Source organism: Cervus canadensis, chromosome 19, assembly GCF_019320065.1.
Source record: "Cervus canadensis isolate Bull #8, Minnesota chromosome 19, ASM1932006v1, whole genome shotgun sequence".
In the NCBI taxonomy this organism is placed as follows: domain Eukaryota; kingdom Metazoa; phylum Chordata; class Mammalia; order Artiodactyla; family Cervidae; genus Cervus; species Cervus canadensis.
Genome location: NC_057404.1, coordinates 27210418 through 27223253, shown reverse-complemented (window position 1 = coordinate 27223253; position 12836 = coordinate 27210418). Strand labels below are relative to the sequence as shown.

The 12836-nt window shown below is 35.5% G+C and overlaps 1 protein-coding gene across 1 annotated transcript in view; it reads left to right on the top strand.

The window, feature by feature from the left end:
* Nucleotides 1-80: 80 nt before the first annotated feature.
* NCAPG (non-SMC condensin I complex subunit G) overlaps nt 81-12836 on the top strand; it is a 41643-nt gene continuing 28887 nt past the window's right edge. The window contains exons 1-9 of the mRNA XM_043438493.1: nt 81-292; nt 1425-1631; nt 2114-2342; nt 4279-4424; nt 4629-4713; nt 5725-5917; nt 6382-6531; nt 11190-11330; nt 11898-12021. Of these exons, the coding sequence (XP_043294428.1) occupies nt 182-292; nt 1425-1631; nt 2114-2342; nt 4279-4424; nt 4629-4713; nt 5725-5917; nt 6382-6531; nt 11190-11330; nt 11898-12021 (1386 nt within the window). The 5' untranslated portion in view covers nt 81-181. The remainder of the gene's footprint in view (nt 293-1424; nt 1632-2113; nt 2343-4278; nt 4425-4628; nt 4714-5724; nt 5918-6381; nt 6532-11189; nt 11331-11897; nt 12022-12836) is intronic.

Below are 12836 nucleotides of genomic sequence, written 5' to 3'. Positions count from 1 at the left end.
CGCCGCTCTACGCACTCGCGGTAGTCTCGCGGTATTTCCTTCTCCCGCGGGAGTTGTTTGAAAGCTTTGGCGGTAACCACGCCCTCGACTGTCTGCTTCCCAGTGGAGACGCGGACCTTGGTCCGTCGGGCCAGCTGTAGGCGAATGTGAACAGGCTTCGTCTCGGCCGGGTACTGGCGCCATGGGGAAGGAAAAGAGACTGCTGCCGATTAAGGAGGCCTTCCAGCTGGCGCAGCAGCCTCACCAGAACCAGGCGAAGCTGGTGGTGGCGCTGAATCGCACCTACGGCTCGGTAAGCGCGGGCGCCCGCGGTCCGGGGCCCCCGCCTCTCCCCTCCCCAGCCTCTCTCCTCCCCAGCCTCTCTCCCAGGGGCTTCCCGCTACCCTTCCGACTAATTTCATCACGACTCCAGTCCCAACTTTCCAGACCCGGTTCGAAGAGGTCTACGGCGTGGACCGTTAATTCTCTGGCGGTGAATTTAAGAGAAATGTGCGTACCGGGGCGACCTAGTGTAGGGCTGCATCCTGGGTCCTGAACGTGGTGGCTCAACGGTTGTTGTCCTTCTGGTCACCGCCCACATCTAATTACTTAAACTTCGCACCACAGTGAAATTGCATCATATCACCAATTAGCAAATTAATTGTTAGCACCAGAGTCTTCCTAGTCACGTAAATACTGTTTGCTTCCTTTTGAATGAAGTCTTGAGACGAATAGGACAATGGATTTTAGGAAAATAAATTATCCTGAGGTGCTAGAAAAATTATGTCAGTATAATAGGGCTTGAGGATATGAGACAGGATGTGAAAGTTATTATCGGAAAGGAATTGCTGTGTAATATTAAGGGTAATAGGCTTCCCCAGTGGTTCAGCGGTAAAGAATCCGCCTGCAGTTCAGGAGCCTCAGGAGACGCGGGTTCGATCCCTGAGTCGGGAAGATCCCCTGGAGGAGGGCATGGCAACCCACTCCAGTGTTCTTGCCTGGAGAATTCCATGGACAGGAACCTGGCTGGCTACAGTCCATAGGGTCGCAGAGACGCAACTGCAGCGGCTGCTTGCCCACGCACATTAAAGGTAATTCGGTAAAATGCAGACGCTGTTATTGATTTTGGATTGTTCATAAAGAAGCAGATTTTTACTAAACTGGTACCAAGACATCATATGGAGAACTAGAGTGTTGAAAAAAATATCGGAGGAATTCTTTTCACTGTCAAAATTCACGTTTGTTTTCTTTCTGGGAGAAGTACATTTCTTCAGAGAGAGATTTGTGCAGATTGATTTCCCCTTTGGTGGTTTGGATAGTTGAGAGTTTACTAAATAATGATTTTAGTTTGTGGTAAGGGCTGGTGTTTTCAGCGTTTTAGAGTAATGTTGAGAAAAAAAGGATTTAATCCATGCAGTTTTTGAAGGGTTTCTTTTCTCTTTCAGGTGGATGACAAGACAGGTTTTCATGAGGAGTTTGTTCATTACCTTAAATATGCTATGGTGGTCTATAAACGAGAACCAGCTGTGGAAAGAGTAATAGAATTTGCGGCAAAGTTTGTTACTTCATTTCACCAATCAGATATGGAAAATGATGAAGAGGAGGAGGAGGATGGTGGCATTTTAAATTATTTGCTTACTTTTCTATTAAAGGTATAGGAAAACTAGAATTTCAGGAGAACAGTATAGAACATTTTGCTATTTAAAAAGGGCCATAGGAGTTTGTGCATCTTAGAGAATGAAATATCTGATAATTGAGAAAATGTAAAGGAAATATTAGAACTGTCATTAAGATTAAAATGTGGACTTTAAAAAATAACTCTGCATTAAATTTTTAATGACCATTCTAAGCCAGTTCTCATAAACATTTGTTTTAAATGGGTTCTCTATTTTAGAAGTGAGAGTTCCTACCAAGAAGAATATGCTTTTGTAATTTAGTGAATACTTTATGTTTTGAGTCTTTGTGGTATGTAATGTGGATTTAGTATGCGTATGGATCAAGGTTTTTCTGCAAGTTATGAGTTATTATTGTTATATATTCTTGAATTCTAAACATACAAATGAATTAAAATGGTATGTTATTATTTAATAATGGTATGTGACTTGGAATAAATTTTGATTTGTTTCTGTTTTAGTCTCATGAAGCAAACAGCAATGCAGTTAGATTTAGAGCGTGCCAGCTCATAAACAAGCTCTTGGGAAATATGCCAGAAAATGCCCAGATTGATGATGATTTGTTTGATAAAATTAATGAAGCCATGCTTATTAGATTGAAAGATAAAATTCCAAATGTAAGGATACAGGCAGTTCTTGCTCTTTCACGCCTTCAGGATCCCAAAGATGATGAATGCCCAGTGGTTAATGGTATGTATAACTCCCTAAATCCTTTTCAGTTCTGTTGATTTTGTTAAATTCTCAGCAGATGAATTTTCTCATTATGACATATTATGGAAGAGTATAGTTCATATATATTGTACACATATATAATATGATTTTGAAACTTATATTAAGAAAAATCTTACACTCAAGTAGCCACCATCCAACTTAAAAAAGAAAGAATATCATCAGTACCTTTGAAGCCTATCTTAGGTCCCACTCCACTCCTATCACTCTCCCTCTGTAATGATTATCGTGAATTTTGGTTTAATTATTCTCTTGCCTTTGTTTGAATAGTTAAACACATGTATGTCTGTGCTCAGTCACTCAGTTGTGTCTGACTTTGCGACCCTATGGACTGTAGCCCACCAGGCTCCTCTGTCCATGGGATTTTTCAGGCAAGAATTCTGGAGTGGGTTGCCATTTCCTCCTCCAGGTGGTCTCCTGACCCAGGGATCATCTCCTGCATTGGCAGACGGATTCTTTACTACCACCTGGGAAGCCCAACCACATGTATATACCTCTAGATAATGTTAAGTTTTGTCTATCATTTTGTATGTTTTGTGAATCAAACTATATTTTTCTGTGCTCTCAACATTATTTCTAACATTCATCCATGTTGATATATTTATTTGCTGATTTATAACATTCTGCTGTATGAGTATAAGACAATTATATTGTTTCTGATATTGATGGACCCTCTAGTTGTTTGCATTTTTTTTCCCTGTTAAAATACAGTGTTGTTGCTATGAACTTTCTTACACATGGGTTCTGGTGCACAATTTTTCTGGGATGTGTACATAAGGGTTGACTTGGTATATATCATGAGCTTTATTGGATAAGGTGCAGGTGTTCTACAAAACAGTTTATCAGTTTATATTTCCAATAACTGTATAAAAGTGTTCATTGAGCCCTATCCTTTCCAATGTTTGCTGTTGTCGTATTTTAAAATTTCTGTTAACCTGGTTATGTGTATATTTCATTGTTATGCGTCTTTTCAAATATTTAGCAACCAATTTTATTTCTTCATTGTAATGCCTGTTAATGTGTTCTACTCATTTTTCTATTGACTTGTCTTATTAGTTGGAGTTCTTTATATATTCTGAAAGGAAACCATTGGGTTATATGGACTGTGGATCTTCCTACTTTAGATGGATTATTTCACTCTCTTCACTGTGTCTTTTGTTGGACAAAAACCTAAAGTCAAAATTACCAATCTCTTCTTTCATGATTTGTACTTTTATTTAGGAAATCTTTCTCTACCTCAGCTTATAAAGAGAGTCATATTCCACTTTTCTATGTATGCCTATGCTTCTTTTGGGAACTCTTTTGATTTGTTTTTTTCTTTGTCTCTGTTACTAGCTTTATAATTTTGATAACTCGTGGTAGTTGGTATTTTTTGGTATTAAATGAAGGACATAATAATGTGTAAAATATGTATGTTTAATAGTTAACATATACTTGATTATAAAGCTGAGGAAAATCTGAGAAATAGAGGTAAGTATTTAAATACAGGAAATGAATTCTGTTCAGCAAAACCAGAAGTTCTGTCTTTTTAGGTTCATTAAAAATTAAAATAATGACCTCTTTATAAAAGCTATATTAGTTTAAAATAAACTGCCTTCCATCTTAGACTTTTTTCTAAATCTTGAGTAGCAAAGACATAATCTGAATGATGGATTTTTCATGAGTTTTAGGGTTATTTGTTTTCAGTTTTAGCCTTTATGCCCAGTTCATTGACTGCTTTCTCATTCTGTCCTTTTCAAGGAATGTTGGCAGAAAAGAATCTTCAGCTAAAATTAAATGTGTAAGACTAAAATATGGTACTTTTATCATTATAAAGATTATGAAATATGGACTATCTTACGACTATGGCTAAATAAATATTTTGTTGCTGTACTAAAATGTATTACTCTATTTTTAGCATATGCTACTTTGATTGAAAATGATTCAAATCCAGAAGTTAGGCGGGCAGTGTTATCGTGTATTGCGCCATCAGCAAAGACTTTGCCAAAAATTGTTGGGCGCACCAAGGATGTGAAAGAAACTGTCAGAAAGCTGGCTTATCAGGTAAATAAGTCCAGTGTCTTGTGTAGACCTGTTCTTAAAAAGACAAGAAGCCATATTCTTGGTAGAATCCTATCACATTAATGTGTTACAGGTATTAATTTTTTTGTAGATTGTAGATAATTTTCTTAGTGAAGGAGATATTGCTAGTTATAAAATTCATAAGTTATATTGAGTTTAATGGCCATTTTTTATTATCTCTTAAAGGTTTTAGCTGAAAAGGTTCACATGCGAGCTCTGTCCATTGCTCAGAGAGTAGTGCTCCTTCAACAAGGTCTCAGTGACCGATCAGGTAATTTAGACATCTTTATACATAAAACTTTTCTAGATTTTGAGGTCAAACTAAAAGGTTTAGGAGAGTGTCCTATTAATAAATTAGATCAGGTAAATCTATCATTTCCACAGCCTGTCAGAGTTTATCTAGGTATATTGTATAGAAGACATTTCTTAAGATCTTGGTACTTAGAAGTAGCACAGTTTGTTTTTTTCTGTGTTTGGTATATGGAGAAACTAGAATTTAAGGCTGTAAAAATAACTTACATCAGCAGTAGGGCAGAATCTCTTTTTCAGCCCTCTCTCTTTAAAAAAATGCTATCTTTTTTGTGTATATCCTGCTATGAATGTGTTCTGTACATCTAAAACAAGTAGAAATGGTCAGACCAGTGTAGTTTCCCTATTTCCCACCTTTTCTCTTTTACAATTGGAGAATTGAGTTACAGCAGTGATATGAGGAATGATACATTTTAAATTTCCAAACCCCATGAGAAGTCTCCAATGGTTTAATTTTGCCACAGCAAGAAAACCTGAGTTTGAAGGACTAATAACTAGGATGACTTTAAAAACTAAGAATAAGGTTTTTCAGTGATATTGCTTGTATGATTCACTACTGCAAATATCGTCGTATATTTGACATTTTGTATATATGACATGAAGTCAGGCAACAAGTGAAATAATAGGTATTATATATAGTCTAAACTAACATCTGACAGTGAACTCAATGAGAGAAGGAATGCACAAATATTAGGCTGTGGTAGTGGTTATGTTTATGGTTCTGACCTTTTCCATTTTCTTTTTTTTTTTGACCTTTTCCATTTTCACTTGAAAGTGAGGATCATAGTGACTTCTGTAATGTTCTTTTAATTTTTTCTTTAGTACGCTTTGTTTTGTCTCTGTCTGGTTTCATTTTTGTAGTAAATGTCAACTTAATGTTAACATTGATCTGATAAAAGTTAATGTACAAAAAATGTAAGAGATGGAAGCTAGAAGGGGACTTTGTTCATCTATGTTTCCAATGACTTAACAGATGCTGTGAAACAAGCAATGCAGAAGCATCTTCTCCAAGGCTGGTTATCTTTTACTGAAGGAAATATATTAGAGTTGCTTCATCGATTGGATGTGGAAAATTCTTCTGAAGTAGCAGTCTCTGTTCTCAATGCCTTGTTTTCAGTGACTCCTCTTAATGAACTGGCAGAAATCTGTAAAACTAATGATGGCAGGTATATAAAGTGTTCATTATTTGAAATATGATAATTGATGAACTTCTGTACTTAAAAGTAATCCCTTTTACCATTACTTAAGATTGTATCGGTATCTTTTACCCGTACCCCTTAGGTTTTCTTTAGTCTGGTGAATGTCTTTTTTTCCTTCTTATATAAGAACTCACCACTTAGACTACTTTGCATTTTTTGTTTTATTACTTTTATGTTTGCATTAAGCCTACCATGAGAAGTCCAACAGCATGCATCCCTATTATGTTTGCTTATTTGAGTCTTTCTTTTTCCTTTTTGTCTAAATATCTTCATTTTTTTGTGTGTGGATAAATTAATGACTTTAATTAAAGAGGTGGTGGTTATAAATCAAGGCTGCTTATTCCCAATTTTCTACTCGGTTCAAATTTCTTGTGTGTTCAAATTTTTACTGGATATTAAGATATCTTTTATTCTTTCCTTTTTAAATGAAGGAAATTGATTCCAGCAGATACATTAACTCCTGAAATTGCTTTGTATTGGCGTGTCCTTTGTGAACATTTGAAATCAAAAGGAGAAGAAGGTGAAGAATTTTTAGAGCAGATTTTGCCAGAGCCTGCCGTATATGCAGAGTATTTACTGAGGTAAAATTTTTTCGTTTGGTTTGGACTGAGCTTGTGTTGTACTTGTGTTGTTGTGTGTTAACTTCCCAGCCCCCTCCCTCAGAGCCATACTTGATTAAGTTAAAATCCAGTTTTTTGGACAGACAAGGAAAAATAGGTATGCACACTGAGACTTTCTAGAGAATATCCTGTGCTGCTCAGTATACTAAAAGACCGAAGTCAGTATGTTTTGGGACATTTTCTTAAAATTGTTCAGATGTGATGATGAACATTTTTTGTAAGGTTGATACTGTTGTGCTCCCTTTTGAAATTTGTTGGCAAACCTTTTGGAACTGCCAGGTAGTAAATATACTTAGTAAATACTTCTGTGGGCCATGCTGTCTCTCTTGCAGTGACTCAATTTGCTGTGGCTCTGCAAAAGCCGCCACAAAATATGTTATGAATAGATCTGGCTGTTTTCTGATAAAACTTTCATTGACTTTTATGGACACTAAAATTTGAATTTCATGTAATTTTCACATGTACATATTTTTACTTATGTATTTATATGTATGTCATTTAAAGATGTAAAAATCTTAGCTTTCATGCTGTACAAAAAAACAAGGAACAGGCTAGATCTGGTGCATGGGCAAGCAATAGTTTTCCAATTGATCGGGTGTATCCCTGTGGCCAGTTTTAGTATTTATTAAAACTGTTACTGTTTGGCTTTTTTTTTTTTTTTTTTTAAGTTTTTTCAAAATATCTTTTAATTTATTTGAATTACTCTGATTTCTACTTAATTCACTTTATACAAGTAAACTTGTATAACTAAAACATGAATGCATTGTCAAAAATTCAAATACAAAAGTACATAGAATAAATATGTTTCCTCTTATCTCCTAATTCCTCAATCTCCATAGAGTTAATATCTAAACAGTTTGGGGCATACAATTCCAAACCCTCTTTCTCTGCATTTAGAGACACATTAAATGCATAATTTTAAAACTATAACACAGACTATACATATCTTTGCTTGTTTTTCAACTACTGATACATGAGATCATTATATATTGGTACATACAAATCTATCACAATTTTAACAGCGTGTCACTTCATAGTATGGTGGTAATATTTAATTTGCTCTTCTTTTGATGGTTGATGGACATTTAGGATGTTTTCAGTTTTCACTGATAAAGGTGTCTTAAACTTTCTTTACGTCTTTATGTTTGTTTGGGATTTTGTAGAGTTGATTCCAAGAGGTGGAATTGCTGGGCCAAAGGTTATATATGTATTTTTTTTTTTTTTTTATGGATATTGGTGTGTAGATTTTTTAACTTCATGATTTTGGTGCCCTTTTTTTTTTGACTGCACCTTGTGGGGATCTTAGTTCCCCAACCAGGGAGTGAACCCCTTCAGTGGAAGCGGAGAATCTTAACCACTGGACCACCAGGAAGTCCTGGTTTTGATGCATTTTTTAAAAAAGCTTTTCATACAATATGAATTATAGGCTTGAATTCTTTTTATTTGGAAATATAGAATTATGCTTTTGCTTATGAAAGTGAAAGTGTTAGTCATTCAGTCCTGTCTGACTCGTTGCAACCCCAGTACTGGAGCCCACCAGACTCCTCTGTCCATGGAATTCTCCAGGCCAGAATACTGGAGTAAGTAGCCATTCCCTTCTCCAGGGGATCTTCTAGACCCAGGGATTGAATCCAGGTCTTCCACATTGCAGGCAGATTCTTTACCATTTAAGCCACCAGGAAAGCTTTTGCTTATAATGGCTCCACTTATAAGTTAGAGAGCAAAGCTAAGAATGTGTTTGAATTTTGTATGCAAAACATTGAACTTAAAAATATCTTAAATGTGAGCCAATATGGAGACTTAGAGCTTGAGCTCATAGTGACATGAAAAACGTGGGAATCTACTTAGAGTTTTAATTGTAATTACTTCAGGCTTTAATTGGAATATTCATTATAATGCAGTTTGGGCCATGTTGAAATGTTCCAAAAAGAAATGATTTTTTTTTTTTACTTTTTATTTTGTATTGGGATATGGATGGTGAAGGACAGGGGAAGCCTGGCGTGCTGCAGTCCATGGGGTTGCAGAGAGTCAGACACAAGTGAACAACCGAACATCAACAAACAGCCGATTAACAATGTTGTGATAGCTCAGGTGAACAGCTAAGGGCCAAAAGGAATAAGTTTTTGATGCAGTGTTTAATAACATATGTTTATATAAAAGTAATAAGTGCTCATAGATTGAGAAAATACAAGAAAATATGAGGCTATGTTAAATATTTAAATAACAGAAAACATCTCTTCAAAGACTGCTTTACAGATTAATTCTGTGAAGAGCTTGGTTCCTCTGACTTTGAGAGATCAGTGATTTTTATATATTCTTTGTTGCTTTGTAAGTTTTTAATTAATTTACTTGAATCAACTTGTTTTTTTCACTTACAAAAAGATTTAAAGATTATATTTAATTATTGAAATAATACTTAAACAGGATGATTTTCTCTTTGGAGCAATGTCATTAGATAGGAATAGTTTTCTCAGGAACAGAAGCAAAATGAAATGGAAAAATTGTTTCTTGATAATCTCAAATTTTCAGGCATTTTGTAACATGAAGAGTCAGTGACTCTGACTGCTAATATGAAACAATTTCCTGTTAACTGAGGTGTTCACGTAAAGAGAGGAATTGGGGATGTTAAATGAGGCTTATTAAATTTGAGTAAGGAAAAGGGACACATACAATTTTTAGAAGGGTTAAATATAAATTCTTAGAGAGTTAAAGACTTTCTTGAGTGGTCTCTTCATTATAATGATTGCCTGTAAAAATGGTTGAGTATAGATGATTTCATGGTAATTAAAATTACTGAATCCATTTTAAGTTTTATTTATGCAGTTCAGGATTTGTAATTACTAATGAAATAACTACTCTGAATTTATTTTTGAAAATACTCAAAGTCTTAATGCTATGCATTGTGCCGAAGCTGGGATGGAAAAGTAGGGAGAGATCCAAAGTTGAGGGAAGGTTTTTTAGCTTGTCAGAAGTCAGCAACTCTACTGATTTATAGATTTTTATAATTATCAGTTTTGTAGCTTTTGCTTAGTTTCCTGCCAGATTCCAAAAGGTGGCTGATATGTTTGAAGTTCCTAATATCATTGCTGTAGATTGTTGAGCTTTTATTTACTCTTGGCTGTCATTTTACGAGTCATTTCATTTATTCATCATACAGAATTCTGCAGTATCTATAACTTGATTTTTGTTGACAGTTTAAAATGACACATTTTTAAATCTACATTGTTGTTGTTCAGTTGTTTCTGACTCTTTGTGGCCCCATGAACTGCAGCCCACCAGGCTTCCCGTCCTTCACCATCTTCTGGCACTTGCTCAAACTCGTGTCCATTGAATACGTGATGCCATCCAACTGTATTGTCCTCTGTCGTCCCCTCCTCTTGCCTTCAGTCTTTCCCAGCATCAGGGTCTTTTCTAATGGGTCATTTCCTATATTCCAACCTAATGGCACCTAATTGTGTAAGTTTAAACTCATAATCTATTTAAACTCTTTAATTTGCTTTTAAATAGCTTTTTTTGTTCCACAGAAAAAAAGAACTTCTGGTAGGCTCTTGAATGTTATCTAGGTGAGGGTTGTAAATGACTAATATAGGCAGTGGTAGTAAAAAAATAAAGGGATTCCTTGGTGGCTCAGTGGTTAAGAATCTGCCTGCTAATGCAGAAGCCACAGGAGATGCAGATTTAACCCCTGGGTCAGAAAGTCACTGGAGGAGGAAATGGCAACCCACTCCAGTATTCTTGCTGGGATAATCCTGTGGACAGGGGAACCTGGCAGGCTACAGTCCATAGGGTCACAGAGTTAGAGACCCCTGAGCAACTGAGCACACACACACAGTAAAAATAAAAGTGTGGTTGACAGTGCTTGCTTGGTAGCAATTAGAACAGGATAGCAATTAATAGGACTCTGAGCAAGGACTGTAGCCCACCAGGCTCCTCTGTCCATGGAATTCTCCAGTTAAGAATACTGGAGTGAAAAAAAAAAAAGTACTGGAGTGGATAGCCATTTCCCTCTTTAGGGGAGATATTCCTGATCCAGGGTTCCAACCCAGGTCTCCTGCATTATAGGCAGATTCTTCACCATCTGAACCACTGGGAAAGCCCTCAAGCAAGGATAATAGAAATTTCATGAAGCTATCTATTTTTTTCTAATTTTTTAAAAAGGTCATTGTGTTCATGGCTAACAACGTAATTTTTATTTATACTATTATTCTTTTAAACAAAATAATGATTAAGGATGATGAGGGAAGACTGGCTCTTTCTGGATAATTGTATTTTTGGAGAAGAGATTTAGAACTTTATAATTGAGAATACTAGTAACATTGAAATAATTAGTTATATTAAGAGATATAAATATGTACCTTTTGAAAATTTCCCATAGGAAATGTGTATTTTTAATGAAAATATATTTCCAAGTTCTTTTGAATCAAGCCAGTAAGTTCACAAAAGTTCATGACAATAGCACAGAATTTAGTTTCTAAATCACATTAGTATCACATGGTATAAATGTCCATATATAGATCTTGGGACTGATAAGGGCATAAAATGACCCTTTTCTGACTTAATAGGGAGCTGTTCAATGTTTCATAACAAATTCTACATTTTATTAATTGTGCTTGTTTTAGTTATGTTCAAAGCATTCCAGTTGTTAATGAAGAACAGAGAGGTGATTTTTCCTATATTGGCAATTTGATGACAAAAGAATTCATAGGTCAACAATTGATTCTAATTATCAAGTCTTTGGATACCAATGAAGAAGGAGGAAGGTACGTTTAAATGTTAACTCTTGTTCTAATTTGTTCTCCTAATAGTCTTTGTTAAAATACAGTTATATTACCATATGATTAAATGTATTTAACCTAACTCTCTAAAGTACTATATGAAGTTTTTTCTTTCCTCTTATATATATAATACATATATGGAGTATATAAGTGAAAATACGTGCTGTCTATGTTTCTCTTCTCTGTTATGTGAATATGGAAATATGAGTTTCTAATTCAATTTCATCAGAATAAACAATGAAGTTGCAGGTTTTTGCTTAAAATTTTCTGGTAGTATTACTAGTCCTCTCTATAATAAATACAGTATAAATTATTTGAATCACTTATGGTATTTTGTCATTTCATCCTGTTGATTTATGAAAGATTATAGGGTCATTTATAAATTATTTTTTTTCAGAATGTGAATTTTTGGCCTAAAGTCAGTACATATATATTTGTACCTATAGAAATAAATATAAAAAAGAATTAAGACAAATTAAGTCTGCAGAATAGGTGAAATATAACATGTTTCTATTTTTGTATTGAAATTTAAATAGTTCTTCTTGAATTTAGGAAACGGCTGCTGGCTATCTTACAGGAGATTCTTACTCTACCTACTACCCCAATATCCCTAATTTCTTTTCTTGTTGAGAGACTGCTCCACATCATTATAGATGATAATAAGAGAATACAAATTGTAAGTAATTTTCTTCATTGTTGATAGAAATAAAAGGTTTTGGTCAATAACATTGCTAATTGTGTTTTCAGTGCTTTTGGCTTTATTTGTCTTTAATTGCTTTTGTTTTAGTTTTGTCTCTTTGTGAAGCTTTTAAACTTCTTAAAACCCAGTCCCTCTCACACACATGTTTTAAAAAATATTTCTTTTCTTCTCTTACGGTACCTATTGTGTTGATTCAGTTTGAAATGGAGCAGTTTAGGGAAGAGGTGGCATAGGCATTGGTTGCCGGGTTTGAGAGCTGGCTGAATTTATACATTTGTTGTTGTTCATTCGCCAGGTTGTTGCTGACTCTTTGTGACCCCATGCACTGCATGCAGCACACCAGGCTTCCCTGTCCCTCACCGTCTCCCAGAGTTTGCCCAAGTTCATGTCCATTGAATTGGTGATGCCATCCAACCATCTCATCCTCTTGTCACCCTCTTCTTCTGTCTTCAGTCTTTTCCAGCATCAGGGTCTTTTCCAGTGAGTTGGCTGTTCACATCAAGTGGCCAAACTTTTGGAGTTTCTGCTTCAGCATCAGTCCTTCCAAAGAGTATTCAGGGTTGATTTCCTTTAAGATGGACTGGTTTGATATCCTTGCTTTCCAAGGGACTCTCAAGAGTCTTTTCCAGCAACATAGTTTGAAAGCATCAATTCTTTGGCTCTCTGCTGTCTTTATTGCCCAGCTCTTACATCCATACGTGACTACTGGAAAAACCATAGCCTTAACTGTATGGACCTTTGTTGGCAAAGTGATGTCTTTGCTTTTTAACATACTGTCTAGGTTTGTCATG